The 20686-nt window shown below is 55.4% G+C and overlaps 1 protein-coding gene across 13 annotated transcripts in view; it reads right to left on the reverse strand.

Moving 5' to 3' along the window:
• Positions 1 to 20686, reverse strand: part of SYNGAP1 (synaptic Ras GTPase activating protein 1) — a 60455-nt gene that overhangs the window by 37666 nt on the left and 2103 nt on the right. For 10 of the 13 annotated variants that reach the window (XR_015948575.1, XM_060271098.2, XM_060271096.2 and 7 more), the window contains exons 2-3: positions 14512 to 14630; positions 11102 to 11207 (exon numbers count right to left, since the gene is read on the reverse strand). Coding sequence is in view for 9 of the 13 variants with exons in the window: in XM_060271098.2 (XP_060127081.1) it covers positions 11102 to 11207; positions 14512 to 14613 (208 nt within the window). In the remaining 4 variants the exon portion in view is untranslated. Of the gene's footprint in view, positions 1 to 4315; positions 4563 to 11101; positions 11208 to 14511; positions 14631 to 20686 lie in introns of those variants that run through there. The other 3 variants (XM_088664314.1, XM_060271104.2, XM_088664313.1) reach the window with 2 other exon arrangements.

Genomic DNA, 20686 nt, shown 5'->3' on the forward strand with positions numbered 1-20686 from the left:
AAAGGAGGAGACTCCACCACACTCCTTGGCAGCAAATTCCACTGCCGAACAGCTCTTACTGTCAGGAAGTTCATCCTAATGTTTAGGTGGAATCTTCTTTCTTGTAGTTTGAATCCATTGCTCTGTGTCCGCTTCTCTGGAGCAGCAGAAAACAACCTTTCTCCCTCCTCTATATGACATCCTTTTATATATTTGAACATGGCTATCATATCACCCCCTAACCTTCTCTTCTCCACGCTAAACATACCCAGCTCCAAAAGGACTTCTCCAAACTAAGGGAACGGGTAGTAAAATGGCAAATGCAATTCAGGGTAAATTCAGGAGGTCTTTAAGCAGAGGCTTGACAGGCATATGTCAGGAATGCTTTGATGGTGTTTCCGGCTCGGCAGGGGGTTGGACTGGATGGCCCTTGTGGTCTCTTCCAACTCTATGATTCTATGATTCTATGATGTATGTTTGGGGGGGGATATTAACTTCACATACACACTCCTGGGGTCTGAACAGGACGTGACAGCCTCGGGAGCGAGACCTTAGGGTCATAGCAGGGACCTTGGTGAAGAGGTTGTGTGGAGGCCATGAAAAATGCCATACTAGGGGTTCTTTGGGAAAGTGATTGAAAGCAAAACTGCCAATATTCCTACATATATACATGATTGTATTTGTATGTCACTTTCCCACAATTGAAACCATGCTCAAGGCGGCTTATAACATAAAGAAATACATAACTGCAACGTAACAAAAGTACTCATAAACAAAAAATGAAACATGAAAAAGGAAAGGAAAGCAAGCTAAACCATTTCCACATAAATCGCCACCAAATCTAACAGGTGGATGCCTTTATACGAGTCTATAGGGCAGCCACATTTGAAGCTGTGTCCCTGCAAAAGAGTATTGCGGAGTTAGAAACGGTTCAGAAAAGGACCACCAAAGTGAAGAGAAGTTTAGAGAAGAGGCAGAAGTTTATCCACCTATGGGAAAAATGGAAAGGCCTCTCTGTCTCATAGCATCCCAGAAAGCTGAATGTAGGAAGCTTCATGCAGCCCACAATTGACCTATGGAACTCCCTCCCACAGGAGGCAGCAACGTTCCTTTGCAGGGGAGCCGCTCCCTCCCCTCCATTGTTTGGGCTGCCCTTTTTCTGAACCTCCCAGCTCTGCAACCTCCGCAGTTTCGGACCTGGGCAGCGCATCTCAAGGGGGCTCCTCCCTCCATCACTCACACGGAGCTGTCACTTGGCGCGAGGACCGAGTGAAAGGCCGGCGGGTCAGGGCCTGGGCGCCCAGAGAGGTGGCAGGGGCAAGGAGCCCCCCCCAGCCCAGAAGGGTTGCTGGAATGTGAGCTGTCACTCAACTGGGGGCGCTCTTTGGCACATCTGCTGAGCAGCCAGATCTTGCGGCCTCCCCCTCCCCAATTCAGGCACATCTGCTCGGAAGCAGCTGGCCATGCTGACAGGACGGGGTGGTGGTGATGAGCACTTGACAGGCAGGCCGGGAGAATGGGGGGGGGCTTACAAAAAGGCGCAGTGAGCGAGAGCAGGCGCCAGTCAGCTAGGAAGAGTATCGGAAGAGCCCCAAAGCAGCTGGACCTAGGCCAGCCTCCTGCTGTTCCCAGAGAGGCCACCCAGGAGCAAGCGGGACTCGAACGCAGCCCCAGCAGCCTACAAGAAGGCCAGGGCCTCTGTCTCTGGGCCAGGCATTGCCTGGGGGGCAGGCGGTTGGGCTCGATCAGGGTGGCCAGACGCAGATGCTTTTTGGGGTGGCCCTTGGCAACATCTCATGCCCCCCGCCAGCGAAGCAAGGTGCTGGGCTTTGGGAAGGAGGCGCGATGCTCTGCCAGGGTCCTCCCGCCTCCTCCCCAAAGTTAGCGCTTTCCCCACTTTGGGACGGAGCTGGGAGGGCGCTAGGACTCTGCCAGGCCTCCTTCCTCCCCAAAGCCCAGAGGGAGCATCACATTTTGGCCTCCCCCCCCCACTCCCCACGACAAGGCAGTGTGCGGCCGCCTGCTGCTTCCGCGTCAGACTCTGGTGACCCACTTAGTCCAAGAGGTCGGACCGCCCTGGGCTAAAGGACCCCTGGGGTCCCTCCTAAGCTGACGGCTGCCTGACTGTACGGCTGCCTCTTGGGCTGCTTCTCCCTGCCTGCAAGGGGCTCACAGGGCAGGAAGAGGCCAGGATGCAGCTCACCTGCCCCCCCCTCACCTTCCCTCTTCCCCATGGCTCAGCCAAGGCCCCTCCAGCCAGGCCAAGCTTGTGACCGGGGTGGGGAGAGGAAAGGGCAGCGTCCATAGGGCAGAAAGCCCCCCACCCCCAGGGAGGACTTTCCAAACCAAGCCAGCCTTCCCAGAGGAAAGGCTCCTGCTCTGGGGGCAGTTGAGCGGGGGGGGGAGAGAAGGGGGGCTGTGGCTGATGAAGAGCGTTCAAACCAGGCCCAGTGGGGGGGGGAGCCATCCCTCACCCCTTCCTCCCAGCATCAACACTTGGCAAAAAGCCCCCCCTATCTTCCCTCTCCCCCCCTGCCCTGGGGACTTCTGGTCCTCCCCCTGCCCATTGATGCCCCAGTAGCAGAAGGTGGCTGCTGCCTGAAGCCAGACAAGGGAGGGGCCCATGCCCATTGCCCTCCCCAAGCACACAGAGCGAGGGATCTGTTCCTGCACCCAAGCGCCTCCTTCTCCTCCGTGGGTGAGCCATCTGCCTTCGCTGCCCCCCCCCAGCCAGCCACTCGTCCAACTTGGCCGGTGCTCCCAGGCCCCCTCTCCAGGCTCTGGGGCCTGGCTTCAGCTCCGGGGCACAGGCCCCCCCTCCACCCACCCCACATCTGGGTCAAGGCACCTTGAGAAAGAAATGGGGGGGTCAGCTCAGGAGACCTCTCCCAGCTGCCAGGACCTGATTCTGGGACAGACGGCTGCCAGTGGCCCCCAGTCTTCCCAAAAGGCCTCACCCTGCTCAGCTTCCCAGGCCAGACCAGGGAGAGCAGCTTTTAGGGGAGAGGTGCCTGTGGCCAGAGACCTTCCCACTAGGCTGGGCTGTCCAGAGAGGGAACCACAGGGCAGCTCTCCTGCCTGCTGCCCACTCTCCTCATGTCCAGCCCCAAGGAGGAACCACGTGGGCATCGCCAACGGCAGGGGCAAGGGGGGGGGTTTTGAGGCAACACCTCCTCCTCTACCCCAACACACACCTTTCAAAAACCATCCCTGGGTTCCCTCTAAGCAAAGCCCACCCCACAGGCCCCACCTGCAGGTATCCTATGGGGGCACATTCCTGCCATGGGGTGCCAGCCAGCCCCCCACCGCAACCATGCGGCTCTTGTAGGGGCTAAAAGGCAGCATGAGGGAAAGGAGGGGGGGCTCCCTGGCCAGCTGCCCCAGGAATCCTGCCTGCTAGGGTTTCCCTCCCCCCACCCTGCGCCCCTCTTGGCTTGCTGGTTTGCCTTTAGGAGCTGGGGGGGGGGGGCTGTGAGGAGGCAAAGCCAGCCAGCAGCTTCCAGGTGAGCCTCTGCTGAGCCAGGTGGTCAGGTTTGTGGCACCTGCTGTGGGGGGGGGAGGGGGGGTGCTCAGCTGCTGCCCCCTCAAGGCCCCTCAGCACACCTGCGCCCAGGCTAGTCCATGGGAGAAGTTCCTGTGCAGGCTGCCATGGGGCTGGGAAGGCATGCTCAGAGGCGCTCTTGCTGCTGTGACCTCTGGCCTTTGGGAGCCACTGGGGAAGACCATTGCTGGGAGGAATTGGCATGGTGGGGAGAGGAAGAGAGGTGGGGGTTCACCTGGCAGGGCCCCCCCCCCGTGAAAAGAGGCCACGCTGGGCTAGGAGGAGCTCCCTTGGGCAACTGACCCAGCTGCCTGCCACCTCTGCCCCTGGGCTCTCCTGAGGTCCTCCAGAAGGGCGAGGGAGGCGCTGCACTCCAGAAGCGTGCACGGGTGCCAGGGGAGGGGGGCTCCCTGTCCTTCCCCCCCCCGCCCGGCATGCAGCGCAGTCCCCCTCCCCCGTCACGCACGCACGACGCAGGCAAGCGGCGACCCCCCCCCCCATTCTCCCCTCCCCGGGCAGCGGGAGAGGCGAGCGAGGGAGCGCGCGCGGGCAGGTGGAGCCCGCAGCTCCTCTCCCCGCCCGGCGCAAGGTTCCGTAGGATCGGCTCCCCGGCGCAACCTCGCATGCCCTCGCCGGGGGCGCGCTTGCCCGCTCGCCCGCCCTCATCCACTCGCTCGTTGGGGCAGAGACGCGGGTGCGCGCAGCTTCCCCCCCCCCACATCGGATGCCTCCTCCTCCGCCCGCGCAGCGCCCTCGCCCCCTCCCACGCGGCGGAGCCTCCGGCCCGGCCCTTACCTGCGCGGCGACCGGGGGGCCTCCCTCCGGGCCGCTAGCTAGGGCTCGGGCTCCATCTCCTCCTCCTCCTCCTCCCGGGCGCGGCCCATCGCCAAGGCCCCGCGGGGGCGGCGCGGGGGGGGGGCGCCGGGCCCGATCCTAGCCGGCCATGCAGCCGGGCGAGCGAGCGCCCCCCTGGCCCCCGCCGGCCCCTGCAGCGGCGCAGCTGGCCCGCTCGTGCGCCTGCCTGCCTGCCTGCTCGTCGCTCGCCCGCCCGCCCGGTGCCCGCCCGCTCGCTCCCCGCAGCATGCCGAGCCGTTGCTAGGAGACGGGCTCGCCTGTCAGCAGCCGCTCGCGGGAAAGCCGGGAAGGGACGGGCACGGGCGGCACGGCAGGCGGAGGGGCCCCGGGACACCGGGCAGCAGGGGCCGCAGCGCGCCCGGCACTCCCAAGTCCGGCCACGAGGCGGGAAAGCCAAAACTCCCCGCGCCCCCCCCGTCTGCAGGACCCCCCCCTGCTCCCTCCTTTGGGGTGACGAAAGCGAGACGCCCCGGAGCAGATCCCCCCAATCGTGGACTCTACGAGTCTCCGTAAGGGAGAGGCGCTTGCTCTCTCTCCCCCCCCCAAAAAAAATCTCTGGGTCCGGGGGGGGGGCGGGTGTCCCTCCCCGCTGCGCCTTCGTTAGGCCCCTCTGCCCGAGCAGGGTCACTCGGGGTCACCGCAGGGGGGGGGAGGGAAGCCGGGTCGCGCAGGTGAGGGGGCGGCGCTGGAGTTTGGCAGTAGGCCAGCAGGGGGCGCTGGAGGCCCGCGGCAAAAGAGGGGGCGTCGCGTGCGCGCGCGCGCGTGTGTGTGTTGGGTTGGGGGGGGGGCATGTCCCCGGATTCCGCCTGTCTCCGGCTGCCTCTCCCCTTCATCTCTTCTTGGAGTTTCCATGGAAACCTTTTAAGCCAACTTCTCCGGGAGACAAAAATCTTTTTTTAAACCTCAAGCAGGAAAAGGGGGGGGGGAGGGAGGATGAAGAGGGAGGGGAGAGGGGAGCGAAGGGCACACACGCGCTGCCCTCCCCCCAAAACACCCCTAGGAGAAGAGGGCGCAGGCCAGAGCCCAAAGACCCCCCCATCTCCAGAGAGGGGACCCATGGGGAGCCAGGACAGGGGGACTGGGGGAAGCAGGAGACCCCCGTCCTCCGCTGGGGGGGCCTGGAACAAAGCCCTCCACTGCGGGGGGGGGGAGCTCAACGCTCACCCTCTCCCCACACACCCTGGCAGGGCCCTGCAGCCACCTGCAGGGAGAGCATTTGAGCCAGGACTCCTGGGTCCCTCGCAGCAACACCCACGAAGGGCCAGCTCTGAATAGGGCTGCCTGGGAAGGCAGCCAGAGGGAGAGAGGGTTCCTATAGCAACAGTTGTCAAGCGCCCGGGAGCCGTTACCTTTCAATGGAACTCACTATTATGGGATAGGGACACGGGGGGGGGGGGCGCTCTGGAGCGAATAGCTGAGAAGCTGCTGGCAGTGGGTCACGAGGGCGGGGGCTGCAGCTGAAGCCCAGCCAAGGTCCCCCCAAAACAGGAGAAAAGAGCACCCATGGGTGCCCCCAGCGATATGATGCGGCTCCTTGGGGGGGGGGTTCACCCAGAAAAAGGCCTCTGGCCGTTCCCCTTCCCTTTTCTGAACAATCCCAATGCTTCTACTGCTGCTTTGGCGATCCCTCGTAGCCGAGGAAGATTGTCTTCCGTGAACAGGGTCTCAACAGTGAGTCCGTAAGTGACTGTGGAGGCCAATTCTGGATCCACACGTCCTTCCGCAGTGGGGACATTGGTTTCTGGGGGGGAGTTGATCACGGGGAGGGTTTGCCAAGCATGCCTTCTCCCTTTCGTCTGGGGCTAGTGTTTCCCAGTTGTTGGTGTTTATACTACTTTTTTATTTAGATTTGCCTTGAGACAGTCTTTAAACCTCTTTTGTTGACCAACAACATTACCCTTTCCATTTTTAAGTAGTTGCTTTGGAAGAGGATAATTGGGCATCCGCACAACATGACCAGTCCAACAAAGTCGATGTTGAAGACTCATTGCTTCCACACTGGTGATCTTTGCTTCTTCCAGGACACTGGTACTAGTCTGCCTGTCTTCCCAAGTGATGTGTAACAATTTCCGAGACCCCATTGATGAAGTCTTTCTTTTGAGGAGTTGGAGATGGCGTTTATAAGTGGTCCATGTTCCCAAAGGGAAGAAGCAGAACCCAACAACTTCACAAACCTCCATCTATGTCACTTTCACTTGCCATCTTTCTACACTCAAAAGTTCCTTTCTTCACAGGGGACTGACTGCTCCGGAAACCTGGGTGACTTTCCTGAACCTTTTCCGACTCTGCGATCTCCTTTCTGAGCTGAGGCGACCAGAACAGGACACAGGGCTCCCCACGCAGCCGCACCATCCATTTGTATAATGGAATGGTAATAGTGGCAGTTATAGCTTCGATCCCTATACGAATGATCATAGAGGTCCCTACGATGACCCCAAGGTCTCGCTCCCGTCCAGACCCCAGGAGTGTGTATGGGAATTTAAGATCCCCCCAACATACATCGCTCTCTCCAAAGCTGTTTGAAAGTGCAAGTACCCCATCGTCCAAACCCCCTCTGTCTATAGAGCTATTGACACTCAAAGAACTCTAATAGGTTTGTGAGATGGGACTCCTCCTCCTCCTCCTCCTTAGAATCATAGAATCCTAGAGTTGGAAGAGACCACAAGGGCCATCCAGTCCAACCCCCTGCCGAGCAGGAAACACCACCAAAGCATTATTGACATATGCCTGTCAAGCCTCTGCTTAAAGACCTCCAAAGAAGGAGACTCCACCACACTCCTTGGCAGCAAATTCCACTGCCAAACAGCTCTTACTGTCAGGAAGTTCTTCCTAATGTTTAGGTGGAATCTTCTTTCTTGTAGTTTGAATGCATTGCTCCGTGTCCGCTTCTCTGGAGCAGCAGAAAACAACCTTTCTCCCTCCTCTATATGACATCCTTTGATATATTTGAACATGGCTGTCATATCACCCCTTAACCTTCTCTTCTCCAGGCTAAACATACCCAGCTCCCTAAGCCGTTCCTCATAAGGCATCGTTTCCAGGCCTTTGACCATTTTGGTTGCCCTCTTCTGGACACGTTCCAGCTTGTCAGTATCCTTCTTGAACTGTGGTGCCCAGAACTGGACACAGTACTCCAGGTGAGGTTTGACCAGAGCAGAATACAGTGGTACTATTACTTCCCTAGATCTAGATGCTATACTCTTGATGCAGCCCAGAATTGCATTGCATGCTCCTCCTCCATGGCTTTGGTTATTTTGCCAAAGTCCAGTCCATCCACACAAGTCAACCAAGTGGCCATGTGACGAGGACACCTTGCAACTCCCCCTGAACCCTTGCAGTGGGGCCAGGGCAGGGTCCTCAGGGACTACTTGGGGTCCTTTTAGGATGGGGTCTTGAAAGGCGAGACTGGGAACACATCCTGACTCACTCCAGACTGCACTGCCTGCAGGGTTTCTCTAGGGCAGGCACCCCCAAACTTCGGCCCTCCAGATGTTTTGGACTACAATTCCCATCTTCCCCGACCACTGGTCCTGTTAGCTAGGGATTGTGGGAGTTGTAGGCCAAAACATCTGGAGGGCCGAAGTTTGGGGGTGCCTGTTCTAGGATTTCAGAGGGGGGGCACAGTCAGCACTGCAGAGCAGCCGTCTCCACACCAAGCCATGGGTTTGTCTGCACCTATAAATGCCACGTGGCATTGAAGCCGGGACTTTCTGCATGCAAAACAGACCCTCTGCCCACAGGTCCTATCATGCCCTTTAGCCAGAAGCCCTGGTTGTGGCTGCTCAGTGACCAGCGCTTTGTTCAGGAGCACCCTCGTCTCTATGCCCAAAGATGTGCTTGTGGGCCCACTTCCCGCACCTCAGGGCCCCCACGCGGCCCCTCTCCCTGCACCCCACCACAAGGCCAGTGCTACCCAACCCATCCACATTGGAGAGATCGTCTTGGGGGACCTCAAAATCCCTTGTCTCCAACACCCTGAACAACTGGGTGTCCTCGGCTAATTTGGGACACCCCACCTCCCCAACTCCATTATCTGACTGTCCCCTCTCACCCCATGGTGGCACTTGTGTGGGGAGCCCAAGTGAAATCTCCATGGGGTAGCTGAGGGCGACATTCGCCCCACGGCGATTCATGCAGGGGGTGGACATGGGGAAGGGAAGGAGAGTCCCCTAAGGAACAGTGACAGCAAAAAAGTGGACAGCTCAAATGGCTGCTGGCCCGAGCCAAATAAATAAATAAAGGTAAAGGTAAAGGGACCCCTGACCACTAGGTCCAGTCGTGACCGACTCTAGGGTTGCGCGCTCATCTCGCATTATTGGCCGAGGGAGCCAGCGTACAGCTTCCAGGTCATGTGGCCAGCATGACAAAGCCGCTTCTGGCGAACCAGAGCAGCGCACGCAAATGCTGTTTACCTTCCCGCTGTAGCGGTTCCTATTTATCTACTTGCACTTTGACATGCTTTCGAACTGCTAGGTTGGCAGGAGCTGGGACCGAGGAACGGGAGCTCACCCCGTCACAGGGATTCGAACCGCCGACCTTCTGATTGGCAAGCCCTAGGCTCTGTGGTTTAACCCACAGCGCCACCTGCGTCCCTTAAATAAATAAATACCCCCCCCAAAAAACCCCAGACATTTCCTTTAAAACATAAAATTCTCCCCGGTCGGGCATGTCTGGGATTTTCAGGACATAGGGCAACCCTACGCAGAAGGGGAAATGAGGCAGGCACCTGTGAACACACGTCCCTGACCCAAATTGGCCTGGATCAGAGGGATTATTAGGGTACAGGTTCGTTAAGGAGGGGATTGGTCAGGGTAAAGAGAAGCTCCCTCCCTTTCCCCAATGACCCCCCCAAAGAGTCACGGGAGGGGGGCTCCAGTGTGATTTCACACAAGCGGACGAAATGGACGCATCCTCTCGGCCCTGAGCCTCCTGGCCAGCCTCTGCCAGCTCAGGCCCCATTCAGGAGGTGGTTTCATTTCATTCACTATATGGGGATTTGTGCTCCCCCTTTCCTACCCAGGGGAGCTTTAGGAGGAGGGTTGAAGGGACAGACCTGATTGAAGACACACCCCCACACACACACACATTCTCAACAGCCCTGCAGAGGCCTGGGGCACTGCCTGGCATGCATAAAAATGTAAGAAAAGCCTGCTGGATCAGGCCACCCAGTCCAGCATCCTCTTCTCACAGTGGCCGACTGGTTCCTCTTGTCCCCAGGCCGTGAATAATCCTACCAACGTCTATCCTGTCTCTTCCTCGCCTGTTCTCTAAGCTGAAAAGTCCCAATATGATAGCCATGTTCAAATACAAGAAAGGATGTCATATGGAGGAGGGTGAAAGGTTGTTTTCTGCTGCTCCAGAGAAGCGGACACGGAGCAATGGATTCAAACTACAAGAAAGAAGATTCCACCTAAACATTAGGAAGAACTTCCTGACAGTAAGAGCTGTTCGGCAGTGGAATTTGCTCCCAAGGAGTGTGGTGGAGTCTCCTTCTTTGGAGGTCTTCAAGCAGAGGCTTGACAGCCATATGTCAAGAATGCTTTGATGGTGTTTCCTGCTTGGCAGGGGGTTGGACTGGATGGCCCTTGTGGTCTCTTCCAACTCTAGGATTCTATGATTCTATGATTCTAACCTCTGCCCCCTTTCTCCGCTCCCTCGCCTGGATCCCTTCAGTGGCCCTTCCCCAAACCTCTTCCAACTCTACGATATCCTTTGTGAGGCGAGGCGACCAGAACAGGACGCAGGGCTCCTCCGCCTGCAGTCACACCACAGATTTGCATCATGGCATTACGGCATTTGCAGTTTAAATTTCAGCTCCTTTCCTAATGATCCCTAGCATGGAATTTGCCTTTCTCAAAGCCACTGCGCACAGTGGATCCCTTGGATCAACCACCTGGGCTGGGAGCACTTTCTCCCCCAATTCCCCTGGGATGCACCACCGGTCCTGGCCCCCTTCCTGCTGCGGCGCCCGCTCTCCCTGGACGGAGCCGAGGGGCATTGCCAGCGAGGGGCGTCATGCCACCCACAAGCGTGACGCTGCCTCGTGTGCGTTTTGGGGCAGGGCGCGCCGTGCACAGGGGCAGGGCACATGCTTTGGGGGCAGGGTGGGCAGCCATGATGGCGCCCCTGAGATCGCGCCGCTCGGGGCGGCCCGCCCCCACCACCCCTATCTTCCTACGCCCCTGGCTGGAGGGGCATCCATGGGTTTGTAATCACGACCCCACAGCACTTTCAACATGCTGTGTGTGCTCTAATGTCCCCGGAGGAAGGAGGTTTTGGCTGAGGGGAGGGTGGCAGCGTCGCCTGCGGATCTGAGAGACCCAGGAGAGCCCCCTCTTCTGGGGGGAGGGCAGCCCCACACCCAAGTGCCACCCTGCTAGACATGGGGTGGATCCTGCCCTCAAGCTTCTCTCTTTTCCTGCCAGGGGGCAGGGGTGGGCAGGGAGTCTCCTCTGCCCTAGAGGCTGTGCTCCTCCGCATGGAACCCAGAACCCCCTCCTTGCAGCTGAGAGGAAAAGCAGGGGCAAAAAGGCAACCTCAAGGGTCCCTGCCTCCAAGAGGCTTCTGAAGGCAAGCCAGATCACTGCTGGGGGTGAGGGTGGGGAAGGATCTCTCCCTGCACAGGATCTGCTGGGATCACATGGTGCTCTTCCCCCCCCCCCCTGGTATGATCCAAGTGTATGGCCCACCCCCCTTAACAGCACCCACTCCCTCGGGGTCCCCTACCGTGCTCTGGGTGGGGTCTCCCTTCCACAGGGACGCTGACGGTCCGGCGCAGGAGCTTGTTCCGAGCGGGATCCCGCTGGCGTTCTCGAAGGAGCAGGGGGTGGATCTGGCCGAGGAGAGAGGCAGACACCAGGGCACAAGAGAAGATAGCAGAGGGGAAAAGGAGTCCCGAGACCCAACCCGCTCCACCCCACAGTCCACCCCACACCCAAGCAGCTTCGGGAGCCAACGTGGTGCTCCCAGGGGAGAAGCAGAAGCAGGAGGAGACAAGGCCCCAACTCAACAAGGGGTGGTGGTGGTGATGGGGACTCTGACCCATCTCTCTCTCTCTCTCTCTCTCTCTCCACTTCAGGCTTCCCATCATGCTCCTCCCTGCTTCACAAGGAAGGCTCCCAAATGCAGGAGGCTGCCTTCCCCCATGGACCCCCGAGGATTTAAACCACCCTGACCCCTCTCAGGCTCCACGAGGCCAGCTCATAGCTGCCAAGTTATCCCTTTTTTAAAGGGATTTTCCCTTATGCTGAATAGGCTTCCTCGCGAGAAAAGGGAAAACTTGGCAGCTATGGGCCAGCTGTGGTGCCTTGTGGGGGTCTCCAGCACCCACCAGAGAGAAATGAGCATTTATCTCCTAACTCCTAGCAGACTCCCTCAGAAGTTGAAGGAACTCTCCTTCGTTGGAGGTTTTTAAACATAGTTGGGAGGGTGTGTGTCTAATAATAATAATAATAATAATAATAATAATAATAATAATAATTTATTATTTATACCCCGCCCATCTGGCCAGGTTCCCCCAGCCACTCTGGGCGGCTTCCAACCAAATATTAAAATACAGAAATCCATCAAACATTAAAAGCTTCCCTCAACAGGGCTGCCTTGAGATGCCTTCTAAAGGTCTGGTAATTGTTGTTCTCTTTGACCTCTGGTGGGAGGGCGTTCCACAGGGCGGGCGCCACCACCGAGAAGGCCCTCTGCCTGGTTCCCTGTAACTTGGCTTCTCGTAGCGAGGGAACCGCCAGAAGGCGCTTGGCGCTGGACCTCAGTGTCCGGGCAGGTGGCCAGAGCCTGGCAGGATTTGGGCCATCATCAGAGGTGAAGAAGGGGGGGCTTGTTTTCTCCAAGAAAGGAGATTCCAACTACCGTAAAACTGAAGGAGAACTTTCCTTGAATCAGGTGTGGTCCGACCAAGGCTGAGTACAGAATGGGGCTATTACTTTCTGAGGATAAGAGGAGTTTGACAGTGGAATCGTCTCCCTCAGGAGAGTGGTAGACTCTCCCTTAGTAATAATAATAACCTTGCTACTAATAGTTTTATTAGGTAAAGGTAAAGGGACCCCTGACCATTAGGTCCAGTCGTGACCGACTCTGGGGTTGCGCGCTCATCTCGCATTATTGGCCGAGGGAGCCGGCGTACAGCTTCCAGGTCATGTGGCCAGCATGACAAAGCCGCTTCTGGCAAACCAGAGCAGCACATGGAAACGCCGTTTACCTTCCCGCTGGAGGGGTTCCTATTTATCTACTTGCATTTTGACGCACTTTCAAACTGCTAGGTTGGCAGGAGCTGGGACCAAGCAACGGGAGCTCACCCTGTCACAGGGATTCGAACGGCCGACCTTCTGATCAGCAAGCCCTAGGCTCAGTGGTTTAACCCACAGCGCCACCTGGGTCCCTTAATAATTTTATTATTATTACTATAATTACTAACTCTCCCTTAGTAATAATAACAACAATAACTTATTGTTTATATGCCTTCCCTCTGACTGGGTTCCCCCAGCCGCTCTAGGCGGCTTGCGACAAATTACGATACGACATCAAACATTCAAAACTTCCCTGAGCAAGGCTGCCTTCAGATAACTTCTAAAAGTCAGTTGTTTATTTCCTTCAATCTGATGGGAGGATGTTCGACAGGGCGGGCGCCACTACCGAGAAGGCCCTCTGCCTGGTTCCCTGTAACCTCACTTCTCGCAGGGAGGGAACCGCCAGAAGGTTTTTAAGCAAAGGTCGGATGGCCAAATGACCTTGGCGTTCCTTCCATCTCTACAGGATTGTGATTCTATGGACCCAAGAGCAATTCTCCTTTCCTGCAGCTTTCAGCAACTAGCATTTGGTAGCCCTCAACAGCCCTTTCCTCTACGAATTTGCCGTACATCTCAGGGCGAGCAAAATACAAGGAATGCAGAGAAATAAAGAAACAGTCATACAATTCTGTACGCATGTTCTGTAGAACTTCCCGAAGGCCAAATATAAAAAGACCTTTATATTCCACCAATAAGCAGAGTGCCTTCTCCGTTTTATGGAACTGACTTTTCTATTTGAGAATGTGCTTTGCCGTCTTATCGTTCCATTGTGGGCTGACCGGAGGAAGACACTGGACCCAGAGATTGGCATCAGGTGATCTCAGGGTTTCACACAGCTGAGGCACTGCAGTTTGAGTGACTGAGGGAAAGCTACAACACTCAGGGATGTGGACAGCTTTTTCGGGTGTGTGGATTATCCTTTAGCAACTTCTTCTTCTTCTTCTTCTTCTTCTTCTTCTTCTTCTTCTTCTTCTTCTTCTTCTTCTTCTTCTTCTTCTTCTTCTTCTAGTGATTATTTTCTCTTTACTGAATGAAGGAATATTTGGACGGAACTTTGGCCTTGAGACTTCCTGTATTGCACCTGAATATGATTTTGGTACTGCATTTTTGTTGTTTAGTCGTGTCCGACTCTTCGTGACCCCATGGACCATAGCACGCCAGGCACTCCTGCCTTCCACTGCCTCCCGCAGTTTGGTCAAACTCATGTTCGTAGCTTCGAGAACACTGTCCAACCATCTCACCTTCTGCCGTCCCCTTCTCCTAGTGCCCTCAATCTTTCCCAAAATCGGGGTCTTTTCCAGGGAGTCTTCTCTTCTCATGAGGTGGCCTTCTCACGAGTATTGGAGCCTCAGCTTCAGGATCTGTCCTTCCAGTGAGCACTCAGGGCTGATTTCCTTCAGAATGGAGAGGTTTGATCTTCTGGCAGTCCATGGGACTATCAAGAGTCTCCTCCAGCACCATAATTCAAAAGCATCAATTCTTTGGCGATCAGCCTTCTTTATGGTCCAACTCTCACTTCCATACATCACTACTGGGAAAACCATAGCTTTAACTATACGGACCTTTGTAGGCAAGGTGATGTCTCTGCTTTTTAAGATGCTGTGAAACGGACACTTGGTGGAATATAAAAGTATTATTTTTATATTTGGTCTTTGGGAAGTTTTATTTAATTGCATACAGAGTTGTATGAGCTGTAAGTCTCAGGGTGGCTGGGCGATGGGGGTGATGGCTTCCAATGGGCTCCCTCTGGTGCCCCCCCCCAGAGCAAAATGCCCACCCTCCCCGTTCCCACTGCCCCCCAGCGCCCCCCTCTCCCATGACCTGCCAGCCTCTCACCTCTTCCTCATCCAGCATCAGCAGCTGGTTTCCGGAGATGATGCAGAATCGGGGGTTCCAGGGCCGGTCGTAAGGGGAGTGCATGTACTGGGCGCGGTGCATAGGGGCTCCTCGCACATCTGCGCAAAGTGGAAAGGGAAGCATTAAGCAAAGGCCCCAACACCTGCCCCCTGGGCACCCCCTTCCTTCCCTCCCACCCCCACCTCTGGCCAGCCCCTCTCCCTCCTCAGTTGCAGGTACCGTAGGTAGCCGTAGTGATCTGCCGTAGTCGAAACAAAATTTTAAAAATCCTTCCAGTAGCACCTTAGAGACCAACTAAGTTTGTCATTGGTATGAGCTTTTGTGTGCATGCACACTTCTTCAGATAACACGAAAGCTCATACCAATGACAAACTTACGGTACTGTACTTCCAAACCGTACGCCAAAGGATAAATGGACATAAATCTGACATCAGGAACCATAAGACAGAGAAACCAGTAGGAGAACACTTCAATCTTCCAGGACATTCTATACAAGATCTCAAAGCAGCTGTTTTATTACAGAGAAATTTCAGGAACAGACTGGAAAGAGAAGTTGCTGAATTGGAACTCATTACCAAGCTTAAAACCATGGAGCCACCTGGGATGAATAAAGACATCAGATTCTTATCTCATTATGCATGATCAAGCTTTCTTTAGCGCCTCAGCCCTTGCTTCCCCCCCCCCAGGACTAATTGCAGTCATCAGCAGTCGTTAACAGCCATCTACAGGTTTACCACTCCCATCAGCCCATCACCCACTCCCACCGACCCCCACCACCCTCTGTATATATATAAGGGTCTGACACTTCTGTTTCAAGTGTATCTGAAGAAGTGGGCATGCACACGAAAGCTCATACCAAAATATAAACTTAGTTGGTCTTTAAGGTGCTACTGGAAGGAATTTTTTTATTTTGTTTCGAGGTTAGGATCAGGCAGCCATTGCCCCCCCCCAAATCCAAGGCGAGCCCCCCCCTTACCCCAACACCACCCTCAAGAGAACAGCCGCCATTGCTGCCACCCTAAGGGCCAAACAACAAGCAAAGGGACAGAGGAAGCACAAGAACATAAGAACAGAGGGAAAGCCTGCAGGATCAGACCCAAAGGGAGCCCAGGATCCTGTCCTCACCATAGCAAAGTAGGTGCCCATTATGGAAATATGCAAGCAGGAACCAAGCACAAGAGCCGATTCCAGCAACTAGCATTCATAAACATGGCTATCTCCGAGCGTGGATGTGGAGCATGGCCCTCTCCTACATGAGGATCACCTAGAATCACAGAATCCTAGAGTTGGAAGAGACCCCAAGGGCCATCCAGTCCAACCCCCTGCCAAGCAGGAAACACCATCAAAGCATTCTTGACATATGCCTGTCAAGCCTCTGCTTAAAGACCTCCAAAGAAGGAGACTCCACCACACTCCTTGGCAGCAAATTCCACTGCCGAACAGCTCTTACTGTCAGGAAGGTCTTCCTAATGTTAGGTCACCCTGGTCCACCTGCTGGCAGGTGGCTCTCCAGGGTCTCAAGCAGGGGTGGGGGGTCTCACCTGGGCCCACCAGGTGATGCCAACACCACAGCTGGGGTCAGCAAAGCCCCATTTTCACTACAGTGTGTGGTGTTAATAACAGGAGGGTGACTTTTTTAACCTAACCCTTTAAAGGACCCTCTCCTTCCCTGGGACCCTTTTATGCATATAAGGTGTTCTCACACACACACACCCCAAATGAGCCAAGACTGTTCCTGTAGCAGAGCCAGAGGTCTGTGCAAGGTGTTAAAACCAGGGATGGGGCGGGACAGCTAAACGACTCCCCCAAAATCCCAAGTCCCCCCCCCCACAGCCTCAAACAAAGGCCATGACAATGACGTTCTGCTTCACTGTTCACACAAGCACCATACATGCAGAGAGGCTCAGAAAAGCAGCCTATAAAATTGTAGCAATAAGCAGAGACCACGTATCTTACTGTTTCCACTGACTACCCAATATAGAAAACTGTAGAAACTTCAAAATCACCAAAATTCAACGGTTTGACCGATTTCCTTGGTTCCAATGGTTCCAATAACTTCTCTGGAAGAGGGGAATCCAGGACCCGTCCTGCCTCCATAATCACTTAAGCATAAAGGTCACATGCCCCTTGCCCCTCCAGAAGATGTGAATTGTTTAGCCTCACAATAGGAGGCAGGAGGCAATCAAGGACAGCACATACCCCAGGGAATGGTGGATTGGATCCTGATACTTTCAAAGGAGAGATACTTTCAAAGCTAGGGGGATGTGTAAATACTTTTATTGTCCCACTGTATTCTGCTCTGGTCAGACCTCACCTGGAGTGCTGTGTCCAGTTCTGGGCACCACAGTTCAAGAAGGATACTGACAAGCTGGAACGTGTCCAGAAGAGGGCAACCAAAATGGTCAAAGGCCTGGAAACGATGCCTTATGAGGAACGGCTTAGGGAGCTGGGTATGTTTAGCCTGGAGAAGAGAAGGTTAAGGGGTGATATGATAGCCATGTTCAAATATATCAAAGGATGTCATATAGAGGAGGGAGAAAGGTTGTTTTCTGCTGCTCCAGAGAAGCGGACACGGAGCAATGGATTCAAACTACAAGAAAGAAGATTCCACCTCAACATTAGGAAGAACTTCCTGACAGCAAGAGCTGTTCGGCAGTGGAATTTGCTGCCAAGGAGTGTGGTGGAGTCTCCTTCCTTGGAGGTCTTTAAGCAGAGGCTTGACAGCCGCATAGCTGCCAAGTTTTCCCTTTTCTCGCGAGGAAGCCTATTCAGCATAATGGAATTTCCCTTATAAAAAGGGAAAACGTGGCAGCTATGAGAATGCTTGGATGGTGTTTCCTGCTTGGCAGGGGATTGGACTGGATGGCCCTTGTGGTCTCTTCCAACTCTATGATTCTGCGATTTGTGATGTATTGATGATGCTGTTGAAAAATGTATTATGGGAAATGGGGAGAGGTCTTAAAAGTTCATGCGACCCCATGCTCGGGGTTCCTAATCTTTGCGCGTTTGAACCTTGTTGCAACAAATAAAGATCAGGTCAACTGACCGCTGTTTTGCTGCTTTAACTTGGCTGGAGACTCCTCCTTTTGCTGAGCAGAGGGACAATTGTCACCCCTGGAAGCTGGATGCCACTTGGCTTGGGGGCTGGGACAGCCTCTTCAGCCCCCTTTCCCCACAACCACCAGATGGTCTATGTCAGTGTTTCCCAACCAGTCTGCCTCCAGATGTTTTGGGACTACAACTCCCATCATTCCTGACCACTGGTCTTGCGAGCTAGGGATGATGGGAGTTGTAGTCCCAAAACATCTGGAGGCACACTGGTTGGGAAACACTGGTCTATGTGGCGTGGTGGGATGGGTGACTACAGGAGGTCCCTGGCAGAGGAGGGGGGGCTGCTGCAGCGATCCCACCCTGGGGAGCCCTCAGCAGCCTCTGTGGTCTGGGAGGGCTCAGTTGGAAGGACAACCAGTGGACCTGGGAGGAGGAGGAAGAGGAGCTTCCTCTCCTTCCTTCCTTCCTTCCTTCCTCCCTTCCTTCTGCAGCTGAGCCTCCATTTGGAGAGCGTGGATGGAATCTCCATATTGGGGGGGGGGGAGAGAGAGCAGAGGATGGGGAGTTGTATAAGGGCCTCGCCTGGCAAGGTGGTGCTGCCCTCTAGTGGTGAGAAAAACCCAGCCAAGTCCTAGAATCTAGTCCATTTATTGTATGTGTGTTTAGGGGAGGAGCTTCAGCTGCCTACAGAGTGTGGGGATGACAAGCAGGTCACCCCAAAAGGTGCAACTTGCAACCCAGGCCCAAGGAGAAAAGGGAGGCAGCCTCAGCCTCCAGGTGCCAAAGGACCAGAGGATCGGCTCTCTGAATTCGCAGGATATTTTTAGGTCCTTAAAAGTGATGGGTGGGAATGGGAGTGAAGAAGCCAAGCTCATCGAGACGGCCAGGATCTGGAGAAGCCGCTCTGGGGCTTCAGCACAGGCCAGAGTCCCAGATTCCCCAGCCCAGGGGGTGTCCTCACGGCCAGGCCCACTAGCCTCTGGAAAGGAGGGCCCCACCATGCCCACAGTTGCAGGTCAGCGGCCAAGGCCCCCGACGCCCTTTCCATGCCCCTTCCTTCCTTCCTTCTTTCCACTGTTACTGGTAGCAAAAGTTCTCTGCAATTGCACACATCAAAACCAAAGCCATAAACCAAACATTAAAACCATAGAATAGAATCATAGAATCATAGAATCCTAGAGTTGGAAGAGACCACAAGGGCCATCCAGTCCAACCCCCTGCCAAGCAGGAAACACCATCAAAGCATTTTTGACATATGCCTGTCAAGCCTCTGCTTAAAGACCTCCAAAGAAGGAGACTCCACCACACTCCTTGGTAGCAAATTCCACTGCCGAACAGCTCTTACTGTCAGGAAGTTCTTCCTAATGTTTAGGTGGAATCTTCTTTCTTGAACCCCTAAGGGTTCAAGCCCTAAGGAAGGCAAATAACCACAACCTCATACCCCACCAGGTGCCCCCAGAATTTTGTTTCGGAGGGCTGCTCCTGTCAGCCTCATCCAGTTGGGAGCTGTTTTCCATAACACCGGGGGGGGGGGGTGCACGCCTGGTTAGGGGAGGCAGCGGAGAATTAAAAGTATATTACAAAACGCACACAGCAGCACCAACATTCCCACAGATGAAGACCTGCAACTATACACCTCGCAGAAAGGCATTGAATCTGGAAAGCCAAAGTGTCAGGGGGGCCTCTCTGCTGCAGGGGTGCCACCCCTGGAAAGGCCCTTCATATATCCTCCATGAGGAGGGAGCCATGGCAGTTTTAAAAGAGCTTAGAACAAGTCGCCATCACAGAGCAAGGAGGGGAACCTAGAGCTAAGGGGTCACCGTGGAGAAGGCTCTCTCCCCCGAGCCACCTGCTCACCCCACACATACCAGAACTGTTGAGATTTTAATGCCCAGGCAGGTCTGGGGGAAGGGGTGGTCTCTCAGAGGCCGAGTCCTTTAGGGCTTTCAACACCACTGGGAGCATCGTAACTCAAGCCCAGGAACTATAGGGCGGCTAACTTTGGCAGGGGAGAGCCCTCAGTCTGTGTCCTGGCCGCAAGGGGAAGCCTGGACTTTAAAGGGTGAGAACCTAAGGCCTGCAGCCCTTGGAATTGGGTGCAGAACCGTCTCAAAGAGCAGGGCAGGCGATCTCATCTTTTCCCTGTTCAAACCCTAAAGGTACAGGACCCCTGACAGTTAAGTCCAGTCGCAGACGACTCTGGGGTTGCGGCGCTCACCTCGCTTTACAGGCCAAGGGAGCCAGCGTTTGTCCGCAGACAGTTTTCCCAGGTCATGTGGCCAGCATGACTAATCCACTTCTGGGGCAACAGAACACCGAAACCAGAGCAGCGCACAGAAACGCAGTTTACCTTCCCGCCGGAGTAGTAACTATTGATCTACTTGCACTTCGGGGCGTGCTTTCAAACTGCTAGGCTCACCCCATCGTGGGCATTCGAACCGCTGACCTTCTGATCGGCAAGCCCAAGAGGCTCAGTGGTTTAGACCACAGCGCCACCTGCGTCCCTGGACCCTCTCAAAAGCCTCTCTTCGCCCTCCCCTTGGCTTGCCTCTGGGATCTCAGTGTCCCAGTGGTGATAAGGCCCACAAGCTGCCTGTCACGGTCCGGTCGGCGGGCGTCAGGACCAGAGGCAAGATGGTGGTGAAGAAGCAGGGTCGAAGGCAGAGGCGAAGGTCCACGGGGCACGAAGCAAGGCGAAGGCAAAGCGAGGGTCCAGGAACAAGAAGCAAGGCGAAGGTCCACGGGGCAGGAGCAAGGCGAAGGCGAAGCAAGGGTCCAAGGAGCACGGCAAAGGATCCAGGAACAAGAAGCAAGGCGAAGGTCCACGGGGCAGGAGCAAGGCGAAGGCGAGGCAGGGGTCCAAGAAGCACAGCAGCAACAAGGCAAGGGTCCAAGGAACAGGAGGCCAGACGCAACCAGGCAGGGATAGCGTTGCTGTGGCAAAGAGCTGAAGGGAAATGCTGGGCTTTTATCCCTCCCAGCTCCTGCCACCAGGTGCAGTGAGATCTCAAGTGGCCTCACCTGGGTGATTACTCCTTGCCTCTCCAGCACAAGTTGAGGCATGCCCCAGTCCTGCAAAGCACTACAGGCCCCAGAGCCTGAC

Source organism: Zootoca vivipara, chromosome 2 (assembly GCF_965207765.1).
Source record: "Zootoca vivipara chromosome 2, rZooViv2.hap1.1, whole genome shotgun sequence".
In the NCBI taxonomy this organism is placed as follows: Eukaryota; Metazoa; Chordata; class Lepidosauria; order Squamata; family Lacertidae; genus Zootoca; species Zootoca vivipara.